Source organism: Pseudonaja textilis, chromosome 1 (genome assembly GCF_049901715.1).
Source record: "Pseudonaja textilis isolate UNSWEBS1 chromosome 1, rPseTex1.2, whole genome shotgun sequence".
NCBI classification, from domain to species: Eukaryota; Metazoa; Chordata; class Lepidosauria; order Squamata; family Elapidae; genus Pseudonaja; species Pseudonaja textilis.
In genome coordinates this window covers 66,505,001-66,523,126 of record NC_141990.1, presented here as the reverse complement: position 1 = coordinate 66,523,126, position 18,126 = coordinate 66,505,001, and the positions used below count along the sequence as shown (strand labels likewise).

The following is an 18,126-nucleotide window of genomic DNA, read 5'->3' as shown; positions in this document are numbered from 1 at the left end:
ATCTGCAAATAATGAATTACTTGTGTATTTATTTTACATATAAATGTTAACTAACATTGTGAGGAATGCCAGGGAGGGGGGCACAGTGCAGAATTGGCATGGGAAAATTTGTTGCACCCAACTCACCGTGGCCAACTCCTAGTGAGATAACTCACCAAGTCCAGCTCGCTGCAGGATAACTCATGCAGAATAATTCAACAATTCAATTTAATTATTTAAAGTAATTTTTAAAATTGTTTTAATTATTGTCATAAACGTTTTGTCCCTCCTTTTGCATCCTTTCTTTAATGATTCTATTCCACCATTTCTTCAAAATTAGTGTAATTGTTGTCCAACAGCGAATTGTCCCACGGCAAGTTCACCATGGTGAGTTGTCCTGTGGTGAGTTGGCCAATGATGAGTTTGTCACAGCGAGTTGTCCTAAATCCATGCAGAAAATTATCATGAGCAGTAACCTCTTAATGTTATCTGGTGGATAGCAATAGCACTTAGAATTATATAACATCCCATAGGGCTTTATGGCACTCTCTGGTCAATTTACAACATCAATATTTTGTCTCCAACAATTTGTCTCCTCATTTTAGCAACCTAAAAATGATGGAAGGCTGAGTCAACCTTGAACCTATAAGGATCAAACTCCAGACTGTGGGCAGGCTTAGCCTGCAATGCTGCATTCTAACCATAGCCACTTTGTTTTCTGTTATATATGACAGGCTCTCGAATATTGTGGTTATGTGCTAGGTAGAGCTTTATGTCACTAGCTGCACCTTAAATTGCACCCAGGGCCACATTGGAAGCCAGTGCTGCTCCTGGAGTAGAAATGTAACGTGAACTGCTTGAGAAGCATACAGAAATGCCTCTTCAGCTGCATTTTGCACCAACTGCAGCTTCTGAATGCTCTTCAGGACAGCCTCAAGTACAGCACTTTATAGTAATCCAGAAGGAAACCAAGGCACGAATGATTGAAAACAAAGCATCCCAAAACAGGCAAGGGTACAACTGGCATGCAACACAAAACTCTGTGAAAGCTTCCTGGTTAGTTTGCGAGATAGTCCAAACAGGAAGTATTGCCAGAAATACTATTACTTTATTGTAAGGATACATTCATAGAATCTTGAAAGTCTGAAAGTGCATCCCCCACCCCCCGCCACTTTACAGTCAAAGAGACTAAGGAAAATCCATTCTGAGATGTTTGCCATGCTCCCATTCCTTTGGTGGATTGATATCGTGTTTGTCTGATCATATCTAGTCTGAGGCTCTTTCTCCTGTCTCCCAAGATCATTTCCATATGCTATCACTTTCTTAGTCATGTCGGTCACCTAGTTTTCATGCAGAAATCATCAGTTTAGGAGGACCCTAGATGAATGCAAGGTCTGCTTGGGGCAATGCTGGCCCATTCAGAAGAAGAGATCACAGATCCCTGGACCCAGAAGATTCCAAGCCCAGAGCCATTTCATCTTGTCAAGATTGACCTGAAGCCTCTTGTTCCCCATCCAAACCTTAACAGCTTCCAGATACCAAGACAGTATTACTTAGTGTGCAGCCAGAGTGCAAAAAGGATTGTTTTAATTATTTAGCACCCTGTATTGCATATTTTAAAATCATTACTCATCTTTGGTATTGATAATGCACATGTTTAATTCAACATGCCTATATCCTTCAATTTTTTACTTATTTTTAAAGAATATCTCCTGTAAAATGATTTTAAAATGATCCCAGAAAAGTCTTAAAATGTGCAGGCCAAGTATAATCAGTCTCTGTGGATGATGATGTTTAATAGCAATTATTAAATTATTTTGGGGGGATAGTAGAATAAAATAATGTTTTATTATTTTTGTAATGCATTCTACACCATACTTCTTTTTTTCCTCCTTTCCATGTAGGCTGAGATTTTCCACATGTTATAAACATATACTTGGGATTATGGCTATAGCTAGGATAACTGGGCTTTCATCAAGTTGTATAAACAGAGGGAATATGCTGATTTAGTGACAATTTAACATTAATAAGGACATAACAGGAGGTATAATGAGAAAGATTCACTAAGAAAGATGACATATAGACAGCCTGATTTAAAGCCTTGGGATCAGGAAAAGAAAAAGCAGAATAAGGAGAAGATGCAAAGAAAAGCAAAAAGGGCTTCTTTCTCTATAAAAGGAAGACAAGAAGCAATATACCAGCTGCTCAGCAAAGATGACCAAAAAAAAAAGACAACAAGAAAAAGTAGAATTATTTAACTCCACTTATGGTTTAGGTTTCTCTAAGAATATGTCTTTCACTGGTGATTATGAAAAGCATTCTCAAGGAGCAAGATTCTACCATGTACCTGATAGAAAACATACTCACAAGGAGTACCTGCTGACCTTGAATGCAACTAAAAATGGCAACAAAGGCAGAAATCAGACAGCATCCTGTCAGATGTATTTAAAACTAAATTCTTGCACTGAACTCAGAGACTTAACTTGCTTCCTTCCAGCTGTCTGATACTAAAATATATGGTTGTTACAAGAATGATAATTATCTGTGAGGAAGCTATTTCCAGATAGCTTGTTTGCCTTTACTCTCTTTATTATTAACACACGCACACACCAACAGACATTTTCCTTTCTTCAGGATGATGCCAGAACTTGTACTTTCTTCAGGGTTTCATTCAGGCAGCAAGCCCTAGAATTAAATGATATTCACATTACCATTTTCTTCTTATTTTTAACATAGGTTGGGCTCCGCCATTAGCCCAAGTTTCATCTATGTTTGGGTATTATTTTCACCCTTCCCATTTAAGGGGTCCTCCACCCACCCCTTGAGAGTTTGGGGAACTTTCTGAATAGAATGGGATATGACTTAGGGTTCCCTAAAAATTGGGGAGAGATGTTGATAAAAATGGCAGGTAAGATTTGTCTGCACAGAAGCAGTGTGCATGAAGCAAAGCCAATTTGGAATGCTATCCATAGTACAGGGCAATTCAAATATATTTGAACTGAGAAAGTAATTTTAATATAATGGTTATGAATAACTAGGTATGGCAGTTGCAATTTGGATGTTTTATGTTTAAAGCAAAATTCTCCTTAGTACTGTAGTGATATAATTCTTCAGTACTTTTAGTGGAAGTGTGTGTGTGTGTATGTGTGCGTGTAATTTATTTAATTTGAATTCCAACCCAACTCCAACTGACTGGGTGGTAAATAAATAATAACATAGAAACCAGTAGCAACCAAGCTAGTATACAAACAGAACAACAATAGCAAACATGCCTAATGGCACATCAAGGGAGAACAATTAGGCCTTCAAGGCTTTATGGAATGTCAATGGGGATGTAGGTCTGATTCCAAAGGGCAGACGCTACAAGAAGGAAGTCATATTTTCTGGGTCATGTTAAATGATATTGTTGATTTGAAGGGAACTGGAGCAAGCCAACTCTACTACCCTATATTGCCCAGGCAGAAACCATAGGAGGTAGGTAGTCCTTCAAATAACCTAATCTGTGCCATGTAAGACTTTATAGGTAACAAATAATACCTAGAATAATACCCAGGGACAGACTGGCAACCATTGTGGCTTGCAAAGCAGAAATGTCACAAGGGTATGCTAAGGAATGACAATTGCTATCAGTGCTGCTGCACTCTGGACCAGCTGAAACTTCTGAGCAGCTTTCAAGAGCAGCCTGGGGTAGAGTTCATTGCTGTAGTCAAACCACCAGCATAACATGACAAGCTGAGATCAACATTACACTTATTAGTTCTAGACATTAGACTAGACAAGATAACAAGGCACTCTATTTGCAGTGTTAGTAATAACCGGTTATTTGAATATTTCTCTTCTTTTATCATGCGCTAGAAGATAATAGACCATTGATCACATTGGTCACCTGAAATTTTTGATGGCTGGCTTTACACTGTGAAGTAGTGTTGTATAAAATTACCTTCCTTATAGCTAGATTCTGAGTTTTCAAATGGACTACCCAAATTTGACTGACCTAGATTTTTTTTTCAAAATTAAAGGTTCCACAATTGGTTGTTCTGTCTTCCAGCACTCTTGTAAATCAGGGATGTCCCTTGATTTTGTTCACTGGGGAAAGCATTGTGCCAGCTATTCCAGTTATCAAAGGAATTTTAATATAATTATCTTTTCTAATGATAAGAACATCCCTTACAGAATGAAAGAAAATAACTCTGAAGTAGGATTTTTTTATCAAAAATCATTCAGATATTAATCATAGTGCCAGACCACTTAAGATTGCAGATTTTAGAAGAGCTAGACCCAACAAATAAAAAGAACTTGATATCTCCTAAATTGACACACTTTTTATTACGTTAAAGTCTCCATCATAAATGGTGATAATGTATTCGTTCAACTTAATTTAGAATTTATCCAGAAGTTAAATGTGTTTTTCTAATAAATCTAGGATGAATATTTTCATACATTTCTGAAAATCCCAAGACATAAAAAAGGAGTATGATTCTTATTATAAATGCTGTCAGGAAAGAAAATTGCTGTAAGCTGCCCAGAGTCACTTTGAAATGAGATGGGCAAACAAACAAATAAATATAGCTATGTACAATAGTATGGGACCTGAACAGTATGTTGTTAATAGAGAACCAGAATAAAGGCACCTTCCTTAAATATCTATGTGTAGTTTATTCTTGTCTTGTTTCTCTAGAGCAAGCTATTAGTAAATATATATATATCTGTTTTATCATTTGTTTTGCTCTTAACCATGTATGTTTAAACTATTTTGTACAATTGTTTTTTCTATAACTGTTCTTAAACTTACTTTAAATATTTGCAGTTGTATTATTCACAATTTTGGATAGAAAACTACTTCTAATCTAAAGGAATCAATATAATTACTTAGTATCCTCATCCCAGAGAGCTGCTATTTTGTATTATTCCTGCCCTATGTGTCTTCTGCATTATAAATATAAAATAGATCTTATATGGGGTGGGCTTGCTTTTCTAAAACTTGTGTACTTTCTGAGCTTACCTAGCCTCCCATCTTTTTTCTTTTCTTTTCCTAGATTAGAAAAAGACAACATTCAGCATAGCTTTAGTAATGAGGCAAAGACTCGAGTCCTTCAGGCTCAGCAGAGAGAGCAGGATCTGACACAGAAGATGCGGCAAATGGAGGCCCAGCATGATAAAACTGGTAGGTGGTCGGGAAGGATTAGAGCTGGGCACTCACTCACAAGCCCGGCCCATGCCTTACTGTGAAATGACATCAGGAACACCTGTAACCTTTGGCTGGCCGAAGGGAGCAGATGCTAACTACACCGGAGATTCCGAATTACATATTAGTTAGCGTTTAAAAGAGAAAATGGAAAGTATTGCCCACTGTCTGTTGATTTCAGAGTGCTGCTCTCACATCTGTTGCACCATCTGGATTATGAGTTTATTTACCTGTGTTCAAGAAACGTAAAGCTGAGAGGGACCACAACAAAGTAGAAAAACAAAGGGTTTATTTTTGGCTGGATTTTTAGGCACACATGTTATATAAAGAAAATAGCATCAGAAGCTCTGCAGGAAATGCTCTGAGCTTACAGTTAAAGTCTCCTGAATAGTACTGAACAGTTCCCACAGTACACACATTATAGCTACTCTAAAAGCTTAATGAGTTTGCTTCAGAATCCAAACTGGAGAAAAGCTGTAGCCATTAATTGGTACTTAATTCACTGTCGCAGCTGGATGTAATTCACTGGCTCCAAATTAATATGTTCCTTTATTTAATCTTCGTCGCTTCACACATTTTTGGAATTTGTGTTTTCTGTCCTCCTCAAATTTAGCTATAACTTTTATCTTTTGTAGCTACAAGAATTTGCAGTACAGAGTTTAAATTGATAAGTATGGGATTTTGGCAACAGCTGGTAATATGACTGAAACCTGATGTCTTTCAATACAGTATTTTAGTTTAGCTAACTTATCTTTCTTTACCTTTATAGTGTGAAGGTGAAATTGTTTCATGGAAATTCTGACAATATCTGTGTAGTTTTTTAACATTGCTTTTTTAGGTTTACGTCAGAATGTACTGTGTTTAACAGCAAATCAAAACAAATTTCCATATACAGAATTGCAGAAAATACTCCCAAAGTGTGCATTTTCAGAACTCAACCTCTGAAACCAAAATTGTAATTAATTTAAATGTGTAATTATGAAAATAACCATTGTGGTAGTTAGCCATGAATCATATATCTCCAACCTTCCTAAATCTCTGTGTGTATACAATCTAACTAGTTACAAATTGATATTTGTGAAAGGGAAAAGAAAATGAAATTCAGTCATGATTTTACTTTTTCTAAATATTTATACATTTCCCCAAAATTGATAGTAATTATGGGGAGTTACCCATAGTCTAAATTTGCAAGTTAGGAATGCAGAAAAATGTTGATTCAAGTCAGATTTCACAGATTTCCTGTTGTGTTTATAATGTAATGTACCACCTTCACAAGTGTGCATGCACAGTGGCTTCTGTGAGATGAGGTTAACTTACCTAAAGATTTGCTTTGATTAAAATAAATGTTTATGCTACTTTTCCAACAAACTAGAACTATTATCATTAAATATATTCCAAAGGCCACTGTTCATGTTAAATCTTATATGGTGTGGACTTGCTTCTGTGTCTGAATATAATCTGCATACTTTTTCATTCAGGAGTTGTGAAACAACACTGTAAAAAGTAAATGAATTGTAGAATTTCAGGAAATTAATTACAACATGTTAAATTAAATCTGATCATGCCCATGATATGCAAACAATTTTTTTAATAAAGTTTTATTTGGGTTTTCACACACAAAATACAAGTAAAAGATCTTTTTTGAAAATAGTATGGTCCCGGGTTGAACTTCTTTATGCAGACACAAAACTCAATTTCATGCTCCTTTTTGTATTCTATTCCATATCTTATACTATTTTACATTTTCTATATAGTTTTTCCCCCTCTTTTGATTTTCTCAATTTTATTTTGATTATCTCATCTCAATTCAAATCATTATATTTATACTTTTGTCTATTCTGTTTCAATTTCATATTATCTTTTCTCATTAAATAAAGTTTCTCCTGTAGTTACTAATTGGAGTATGACATTTTTATATCTTTTAATTACATCCATTCAACTCTTATTTAAACTTCAATATATACCTTAAGTTTATGACCTTCAATATAATACATAATACATAACTTCCAATCGAATTCTGTTTGGCACATTCTTATAATACATACTATATTCTTTAAAAAAAAGAAAGATTGTAAATATATGTAATTATAAACTCTCATTCCATTCCAGTTCAGTTCTATCATTAATAATCATTAAAACCATAACATCTTTAACACTTCTTTTCAATTAAATATCGTACTTCCTTAAAAACACATATAATCTCCATAATTAATTTTTCCCTTATTTCTCTTCACATATGTTTTATAAATCATTAAATATACCTTTTGTTACATTTATTTATTGACAAGCATTCCACTGAATTACAATAGCTATTTTATCAGACATTTTAATCATACATTGTTTCATATTTTCTAAAATTATTTCTGTTTCTAATATAACCATACTATCTTATGTACCTTTGCAGAATCCCTTTTTCCATTTTCACCCATTATCTCTAAATAGTCCCTGTTTCTCTATATTTTGTTTCTGTCCTTTTTGACTTCTTTTCCTTTCTTTCTTCCCTCTCATCTTCTCCCTCCCCTTTTTACCCCCTTGTCTCTCTAGTTCTAATTCTCTCTTCTGCATTTCCCTCTTCTGTTGCTTTCTGATTTTATACTTATTTTTCACTCTATTTTTTTTTGGAGTTGTTTTTCCCAGTCTTAAACTTTCCATTCTCTTTCACCCCTTTCCTTTTTCCCCCCCATCTAAGATTACTTGTTCATTAAAGATAGCTTCTTCTTTGTCACAATCTTCTTGTTCTGCAGGCATTTCTTGTTGTTTCTCAAAGTTCCAAATCTCCATTTCTAAGAACTGAAATACGAAGCCAAAAGAACCTCTCCCTTCTTGTGCATCTTCTTTGTACTTTTTAAGTTCCATTTTCAGTTCTTCTAAAAGTGGAGCCATTTTAAACAGTTTTAAACAACCACCCGATTGATTTTAGCCATTCAAATACAATAACCAAGAATCCAGAGATCACCAAGTAATCCAAATAGTCCCAAGCTGTTTCTTCTTATTTCTTTTTCCACGTTCTCTTCCTGGGGTGTTACTATTTTGTTGTGATGTTTCAGTTAAGATGTATCTTTTGGAAGTCTTGTTGAGATTTTGCTGTGAGTTCTTTTTAATTCCAGGCAACCTCCTCCCTTACAGATCCTGCCCTTTTATTCTTTCTCTCTCCTTTCCTGTTTTCAAAAGCTTTTAATTATCCAGAAATCTTTATTATCCCTTTGACTTTTTATTTTCAGCATTAGATGCCTATTGATGTCAAAGTGGATTTTTTTCCAATTCCTTGCTTAAGTCTCTTAGCTGTCAGTATAGGGAAAGGAGAAAACCAAATCTTTTCCCTTTTCTCTCTCCTTCGTAGCTTAAAAACCTTCTTAGGGAACAATGTTATTGTTTTTTAACAGTTAATTCCAGGGTACCTTATTTGTTGCTTTTGCTGTTTGACCCGGTCAACCAAAACTTTCTCTTCTTATCTTCCTCCTGCACATTCTTTTCCGGTCGAGTTCTTTTTTGTGGTGGCCATTTCTGATCACCGCTGCAACCGCCTTCGGGAAAGGGAGTAATGGCCAGCTGGGGAGGAGAGATGTGGCTCTCCTCAACCCTGCTGGCAGTCTCCCCCCTCTTCACCACCTCTACGGGGTGGCTTAGCCCCCAAACCAGCCGGCTCGGGGTGCTCCAGCGGCGAGCACGGATCAAAGCCTCGCAGAGACAAGGTTTCGGTCTGTCGCTGAAGAAGCTCAAACCGGAAGTCCAACCCATGATATGCAAAATTGAAGATGCTCAAATATTTGTTAAATTTTATGAGGGCTTTTTATTTTTAGAGTTGGGTGAATTTGTAAGGCTTTATTTCTTTTCTACAAGCCTCTGCTTTTTCTATCTTTGAAAGAAGGCTAGAGGTGCCTTTTGTTTTGCAAAAATATATTTCACTATTTCCCCCTCAATGTGTTACTTTTGTTTTGATTTCTCACATGCATGACTGCATAGCTTCCGATCCATCTAATACGATAATAAAGTTTGCAGATGATACCACCATGCTGGGTCTTTTTGCAGGAGGGGACCAATCAGCATACAGGAAAGAAGTCCAGAAGTTATCTACATAGTGCTCAGAAAACAACTTGCATCTAAACACCAGCAAGACAAAGGAGATGGTGTTGGACTTCCAGAAGCAGAGAGAGGAACCTGCCCCACTCTACATCAAGGGGGGGGGGCTGTGTGGAGAGGGTCTCCTCTTTCAAATTCCTGGGAATGCACCTTAGCCAAGATCTCACCTGGATCTCCCAGGTGGTTAGAAAGGCCCAATAGAGACTCCATTTTCTCAGGGTCTTGTGGAAAAAATCAGGTGGAACAATGGCTGATACTTCCTTCTACTGGTCCACGATAGAAAGTGCCCTCACATATTGTGCTACCGTATGGTACGCTGGCTTAAAAGCCGCGGACAGGAAGGCATGAGGGTGATGAGCACACACAAAAAATCATGGGCTGCCCCTAACCCCACTGGATGAAATTGCCAGGTTGTGCTGTCTCAGTAGAGTGAGGAAAATCCTAAGGGATGACTCACATCCTGGACACCATTTCTTTATTGTCCTACCATCGGGTAGGAGATATAGAAGCATAGCCAGCTGGACAAATAGGCTGAAAAATAGCTTTTATCCATGGGCCGTCAGACTACTAAACACAGCGTAACACCACAATCAGGCTTAATGTGATAGACTTACAGTGCCAATATATATATAGTGGTGTAATATTATAGATATATGGAAATGTGTGCTAGTTTATTACTTATTTGGGGTTAGGGGTTTCTTTTTTTTATTTATTGATTTATTGAGATGTATTCTGTGTTCTTGGTTGGGCTGCACCAAGGGAGGCTCATTCAATTTCATTGTACACATGTTGTGCATTGACAGTAAAGGTTTGAACTTGAACAGTTCTGTAGCAATAGAACTGCGATGATTTGTTTGTTGAATAAAGGATGCTGGTCTGTGCCTCTACTTGAAGACAGGTCAGAATGGCAGGGGGTATGTGCACTTACTAGTTATGTTTTCAGTTGGAAGCATTTCCTAGTTGGTGGCCCCAAATTAGGAGAAATCCGGAGCAGTGCTATAGTTCACAAAAGCTTATACCTTTTAATAAATATGTGTTAGTATGAAAAGGTGATACAAGACTCCTGATTTTTGGCCATCTTAAACTAACACTTTTACAGTGTCTAGTACGTGGCATACACCAGTGCATAGTGGATGTCGTTGTTTTTCTGATAGTAGATTGCAACTGGGTTTTTTTTTTCCTGTTCATGCTTGGCACCTTAATTCTACTTCTCAAAATCTGGTATGAGAATCAAAGGCAATTTTATTATTGATGTTAAGGTTATTACTTTTGATTGACTCATATACCACCAAGACAGAATGCATTTAGATACCAACTTAGATAAGTCTGGTTTGAAATCTTTGAAGTGGGATAAGTACTGCTTTAGTTTTATTTGTTTGTTATTGCCTACTGATACAATGGGGTTATTCGTCTCCCCTTCTTAAAGAAAGGAAGTTTTATGGTTTTGTATTTTATGTTGTTATCTTTGTTCTAATATCTATTTAATCTACTTGTAGAATATTTTTTTAAAAGAAGAATGGGGTTATTTTTAAAATAAATGTACATTCTTTTATACTGCTTAAGGAAGTGTCCTGATCAGGCAAACCTGTTTTTTCTAATTATTAATATCACATAACCTGCTTGCTCTTGGTCAAGCTAGCCTGTAACAGATTCACTATCAATACCTTGAATTAATTGAATTATGCCAAAGTTCTGAGTTTTATATATGATTATCATGTCCCAGCTCATGAATAATTGTGAATGATTACTTATTTTATATATATATTTGAATGATTTGTATGGCTGCCCATCTTTCAAAGTGCAACTTGGGCATTTTCACAGAAGAAAAACCAAAAACAAAAGTTAGCTTGTTTAGTTACCATCTTTTGCTGGTCATTCTTCTTACATAGCCAGAATAGCATTTAATTGACAGCCATCTTAATTTGAAACTGTGTTGTGTTTGAATTCTGCAGTAGTGACACAAATCCTAGCAGGCCAGTTTTTTTTCTATAAATGAACATAAGTATTTGCTTTATGATTTCATTCCACATAAATGTATTAGAGGGAAAGGGACTATTGGTGACATCTTTCTACATTCTAAAGAACACTTCTGTGTATAAGCAGCTGTGACTTGGCACAGATATGCAGAACCAGTTGTCATTTAGTCTTTTTACTCATCTCTGTAAGATCTCCATTAATCTGCTTACATTGAGAATGGTAGTTCATGTCAAGTGATTTTTTTAAAAGAAAGAAATACAATAATGAAAAAGTAAAAAACATAGGGGAAAAACATAGAAAAAGAACTAATCTGAATAGTAATTACATTAAACCATATGGAGTTTTATCTGTTATTTCATTATTAATTATAATGTTACTTTTTCAGATAGATTCCTGATCATATTTTTCCTGCAATTCCTATCCTTTCTAATGATCTTAATTCTCAAATTAATTGAAAATTTCTATCAATCAGATGGAATAAGGCAGGATTAAGGATGTTTGTAAACATCTGACAAATTATGGGATTGGTATTTTCATTAAAAAATGTAGATAAAATCTTTATGAATGGTATAGATTAGCTATATTTATGATATTTTCCCCTTGTTAATATAATGATATTCCACAATGTGCTGCACAGATTCGGTACTATACATTGATTGATATTGTGAGAGAGATGTCAGTGACAGATTCAAGTATTTCATGTTCATACTTCATAATTTTGCTATGTTTATATTTCAAAAAAACCATTGTGGGCAACTAACCCAGATGAAAATCATGATGTGTGTGTATGTAATCCATCATGCTATTTTTTGTAGTACTGGTATCAGGCAGAACACCTAAAATGAGTAAGAAACAGTAAGCTGAAGAAATTAAAAGATAAGTAAGAAAAAAGGAAAGGAAGTGTAGGTAAAATCAGTTTATACCATCTCTTTCTTTGCTAACATTATGACCTGCCATTGCTTCTACCAGGCCCATATACCAGCTCATACAATGCCTTACTTTTTTTTTCTTTTTAATTTTTCTCTTACAGGAATTCATCAACCCTATCAAAAAATGACTTTCTTTTCCTTCCTCTCAATCTATTTGCAATTCAGTCCTTCTTTATTCTTTCTTCATGACCAAATCACTTCAGCATATTTCTTCTTCATTAAGCATTCATACATTCTTGACTCTATCTAAATCATCTTATTTTCCCACACATTAAGTATCCTGTTCCACTATTTTCAATATGTTTTTAAGTTTCTTTTGTTATGTCTTCATTAAATAGACTGTTTTTTTTCCTATCCACCTTTTATGTAATACACATTTTGGACATTGCTTATTGGTAAATAATGTATATATTGGAGCTAGCCAATCAGTAGTCCTGTCTTCTTAGTAGGTATTATCATGGATGCACTGACCTGGTCAAGAGCAGATGCAATTGGCATACTAGCTTAAGCTGGGCAAAGATACTCCTATTTTCATCTTCTTGGGCATCTGCTTCTTGGTGAATCCAGATGCACTCACAGACTGCAAACCTGATTCTTTAGGGAAGTGTTGCTCCATTTAAAACAGGTTGCATTGCAGTTCCAGAATCCATCTCTCTCTGTCAAGCACTTCTGCCGAAGATTGGCTTCTTGTTATGAGGAATTTTGTCATATCCTCCTTGTGTTTAAACTGAAGTATATACATGAATTTGTAAGCATAGAAAGTACATCATTAGAATCTGCTCATTTTAATTAGAATGAATGTACGAGATTTGTGCGTAGAAAATTTTTTTGTATCATCTATCTTCTATTCTTAATGTGGTAGATCTTTCATAAAGTGATTTGGAATAGCTGCGCTAGAAAACTCAGTGTAGATGTAACAACAGTGGCAAATTACAACACCTTTGCCATTGAAGCTGTAGTACATTCTTTAAAATGGGCTCTACCTTCTGTTGATTTATTCTGAATTTCCTCCACCATTGCTATGGTTGGCATCCCCATTTTCATTCCTTTGAACTTTCTGGAAATCCAGCAGGCCTGCCTTGGCGTATCAGCATAGAGAAAATATTCAGAGGCAGTAGCCTCTCCCATTTCTTTAAAAAATATGGACTTCCTACAACCTAAATCACATTCAGAATTAATGTTTATGAATAATAAACTACCATATTTTTTGCTCCATAAGATACACTCCCCCCCCCCCCAAAAAAAAGTGGGTGGAAATGTCTGTGTGTCTTAATGGAGTGAAATTTGCATCACAGACTGTGAAGTGTATTACCTCAGGAGTCCCTGGTGGACCGGTGCCATTCCTTTGGTGAATAGCAGCTGGGCCGCAGCAGTGGGGTCCTTTTTACACTGCTGAACCCCTCCTCTTCTGTCTTTGTCATTGCCCACCTCTTCTGTCTCTTTTCCACAGTGCAGGAGTCAATAGGCAGAGCTGGCACATGAGAGGACATCTATCTGTGGTTAGGGTTGTTGTTTTTTCTTGTTTTCCTCCTCTAGGTGCATCTTATGGTCAGGTGCGTCTTATGGAGCAAAAAAATACAGTATATTCTCCTAATTAAATAGTCATCTTACTGCCCTGAATAGATCATAATTAAAAAGATGCCCTGCCTGAAATAATTTGGGGTGATAATCCTTCACTTGCCATGGAGGTAATAAATTTCTGAACTATTAAATTGAGAGGAGTCAGGTTGGTGTAGTGGTTAGAATAAATGTAAAGTTTTTCCCTGTCCAGTCATGTCCAACTCTATAAGGGGCAGTGCTCATTTCCATTTCTTAGCAGAGGGAGTCAGCATTGTCTGAAGACACTTCTATGGTCATATGGCTACCATGATCATATGTGAGGCATGGAAAATGCTGTTACCTTCCCACTAAAGTGGTACCTATTTATCTACTTGTATTTATGTGCTTTTGAACTACTAGGTTTTCAGGAGCTGGGGCAAGTAAGGGGAGCTTGTGTGGCGCTTGGATCTCAAACTCAAGCTATCAGCTTTCTAGCTGACAAGCTCAGCATGTTTAACTGCTGAACCATCATGCCCCCTGTGTTTAGAATATCACACTACAAAATGGGAACATGTGTTTTAGTCTCATCTAAGACACAAAGAAAGCCTTTAGGTTAATCACTTTCTCTCAGTCCTAGGAAGAAAGCCTAAACCTTTCAAAAATACTGCCAAAAAACTCCAGGGATTAGTCCTGGAAGTCACCAGGAATCCATAATGATTTGAAAGTATCCCCACCCCCCACCCCCATCCACCTCCAAAACTACCCTAACCTTAGGGATTCCTCGGGCAAACTACTGAATGCTACCACTATCTCAAATATTGCAAATAAATGTTTTAAAAGGCCAGCCTTAACTTCTGGCCAGAAGGAGAAACAATCCAAATGGTGTATGAACTATCAGCAGCAACTTGCCACTAGTCATGGCTCTATTCAGTATAACAGCTGCAGAATAATATGCTCCCTCTACCATAGAAGGGCTATCTTATTGGAACTTTTATTCCTTTAATTGACAGACAATTAGTTTGAGGAGTATCCTGGTATCAGATCCAGCAGCAGTCCTTTGATTCTGTATTTTCTCTGGTATTTTCAATTTGCAGATTAATTCATGAGATAACTTAGGCCTCCAGGCAAAAATGATTTTGATTATATCATATTATAGCAGAAATATTTTCCCAAGGCCTCATTATTTACATCTAGACTAAAATAGATAAGGGCAAAGCAGGATGTATTGCTGGAGGATCATATTACAGTATAAGAAGGTAGGGTAGGGCAGGGTAGAGTAGAGTAGAGTAGAATAGAATAGAATAGAATAGAATAGAATAGAATAGAATAGAATAGAATAGAACAGGAGAGTCAGAAGGGACCTTGGAGGTCTGCTCGGGCAGGAAGCCCTATACCATTTCAGACAAATGGTTGTCCAATCTCTTCTTAAAACTTCCAGTGTTGGAGAATTCACAACTTCTGGAGGCAAGTTATTCCATTGGTTAATTGTTCTAACTGTCAGGAAATCTCTTCTTAGTTCTAGGTTGCTTCTCTATTTGATTAGTTTCCATCCATTGCTTCTTGTCCTGCCCTCAAGTGCTTTGGAGAGGGAAATTTAGCAGGAAAATATCTTTGGTATTCAGAAGGATCAAAGAAACAACCTCCTATTGTAAATTACCATAACAGAGGACCTGACCTGGGTGCTCACATTGCAGCACTGGCCAAAAGGGCCCAGCAGAGATTATACTACCTGAGGCTTCTCAGAAAACAACAACTCAATTAAAAACTGCTAGTGACCTTCTACCACTGCACAATAGAAAGTAATCTTAACTTACTCCACCTATGTATGATTACCAATTGCATAGTGGCAGATAAGACAGCACTCCAGAGGGTTAACGTCATTGCCCAGATCATTGGTTGCCCTCTCCCCTTTTAAGAAGAGCTTTATAGCTCCCACTGTGTTAAGAAAGTTCAAAACATTCTCAAAGATCCATCTCTTATTTGAACTATTACCATCCTGCAGACGGTACAGGATAATAAAAACAAGGACAAATAGGCTGAAAAACTGCTTCTATCCCAGGGCAGTAACTCTATTGAGTTCTACTGTATAATGCAATATTAATTTAATATCAGGGATTTTCAATTCAATATATAGATTGTGAAGGATGTGTATTTGTGTTTATTTTCATTATCATAATGTACACTGAAGATGGTACTTAATTTTGTTATACGAGGTGTAATGACAATAAAGTAAACTAAACTAAAGTCAATAACTCATAATAATAAACTATGGCCAAAACATGAAAATATTTATGTTATGACATTGTTAAATTGTGTTTAGAATATTATGTGTAAAGATAGTTATATTTAGCATAATTACAAAGAATGCATGATCATTTTGATGGTTTTTATGTGAAAGTACTTTCCATGAATAAATGTTTTCGGTTTTCATTAGCCAAAATGTAATGCCAGTTCAATCACAAATGGTGGATTATGGGATAATTTTATTAGTTTTTCAGAATCTAGTTTGGGGGGAAAGCAACATGTATTAAGGCAATACTTTCCTTGTATTTTTCCTCCCTGTTAAATAATAGTTTGACATCAGAATCTATAGCATTTTTATAATTTATTTTAGCTCCCAATATCTTAATGTTTGGGTTCGAGCCAACAATTTCAGGATGATTTGTTAGGTACTAAAGTTGAAGTAACTTAGTTTAAAAATAGAGATGAGTGGACAAAATAGGAAATAGCATTCTGTAGTCTTTGTCATAGGGCAATTGTGTATTTCCTTGTAAAGAGTAAGTGTCAGCTCTTGTTATCAGTGAGAAACATTGAGGTGTTCTATTCTTTGTTTGGGAAGCTTCTATAAAACTGATTTAGTATCTGAACAAAAAAGAGAAAAACCTTACAATTCATAGAAAGAAATATGACTATGTATTTGTCCTAATACTTTAAACAGGTTTTCTTTTTGCTATGGTTAACTTCTTCAAAATGTAATTTGTGCATTGTAGTCAGAGTAAAATTTTAAAGTGCTTCTAAACTTGTGTAATATCTAAATCCTGATATTCAGAAAACTTATCTATATTTGTGTATATATAATTGTTGTTTCTAGTAAACGAACTGGAATTGTTACTGAGTTCCCAGAATGCTCTTCTATCAAAATTAAAAGAAGAATGTTGTCAATTAGCAAAGAAGCTTGAACATGTCACTGAAAGAAATAGGTAAAGAAAGTCTGTAATTTTGAAAATGAAGCTATTAGAAAGTAATTGAGACTTCCTTATTATTTGTAAGTGCTCAAAAGAAAGCTGCTTCCCATAGTAAAACAGCATGCTAATTGCTGTAGACTTTGGCTGTCAATGATCTTTTAATCTCTTTCTTTCCTTCTCTTACTCCCAACGAACACATTTAATATGAACACATTTAATTTGTGTATCACAGTAGTTGTAATCACAATATATGTGCAATGTCAGCTTTTTTCAAAATTCCCATTTTTATTAACTAAATTAACTGAATAATTTTAATGTATTATGGATGGCAAATTGTTAATCTTATGGACTGTCTAGATTACTTAAACACAGGGGCAGATATAACTCAGTTCTTAAATAAAGTTGTTTCTGAGGTATATGTTCTTTGTAAGGGATAAATAAATACATAAGGAATTGTTTACCCATTTTGCACGCTACATATTTATTTAAGAATATTCACTCTATATGTCACCCTTGCAAAAAAAAAACCCACAAAGTATCTGATTCAGATTAGGTTACAAACATTCAAGGGATAATTATTTATACAGTTGGACATTGAAATACTATTGCTACAGTTGGCATTTCTTTTCCTGTACCTTATGCTAATCATGTTAATCTGAACAGAAGTGGAATGTTCTAGTATGAAGTGCTTTTCTATATAGCCAGGCCATCTCCCAGGACATCTCTTTCCATCTCTTTCTCTTCCACTGTCTTGAGTTTACATTGGGGATTGATACCCATTCTTGTTGAGAGAGATGGGAGTTGTAATCCATATCTGGAAAGAATATATGTCTTTACAGAATAGTCTAGCAATACCTACCCCACCCTTACTGCTTATAGCTTGTGCCTCACTCGTGCCTTTATCTCCTTGAAATTACAGAATAATCTCCAGAGCACTGTTCTTGAAATAATTATTAGCAACTTTGTTGATGGAGATTAGAGCAGTCTGCAACTGAGAATTACATTTAGAGTGATTTATTAATCTGATAGCTTGTCAGTATTCGTGGTTAATCCATTCTGAAACTGCTTCTTTATTAAAATTTGTGTTATGCAATAAATAATTTGCTGGCCAAAATTAATAATGATTGTGTATGAAATGGCTATAGATTGGAAAAGATGTAATAATAAATAATGTATTTTTCTTATTAACTATGTCATGAATGCATTTTTTAAATGCTAAGAAATTCATTCAAGTTGACACTAACATTTATAA

The 18,126-nt window shown here is 35.6% G+C and overlaps 1 protein-coding gene across 5 annotated transcripts in view; it reads left to right on the top strand.

The window, feature by feature from the left end:
* SDCCAG8 (SHH signaling and ciliogenesis regulator SDCCAG8) overlaps positions 1-18,126 on the top strand; it is a 115,361-nt gene that overhangs the window by 56,500 nt on the left and 40,735 nt on the right. For 4 of the 5 annotated variants that reach the window (XM_087936797.1, XM_087936802.1, XM_026705236.2 and 1 more), the window contains 2 exons: positions 5,016-5,143; positions 16,781-16,889. In XM_087936797.1, the coding sequence (XP_087792923.1) occupies positions 5,016-5,143; positions 16,781-16,889 (237 nt within the window). The remainder of the gene's footprint in view (positions 1-5,015; positions 5,144-16,780; positions 16,890-18,126) is intronic. The other variant, XM_026705237.2, reaches the window with a different exon arrangement.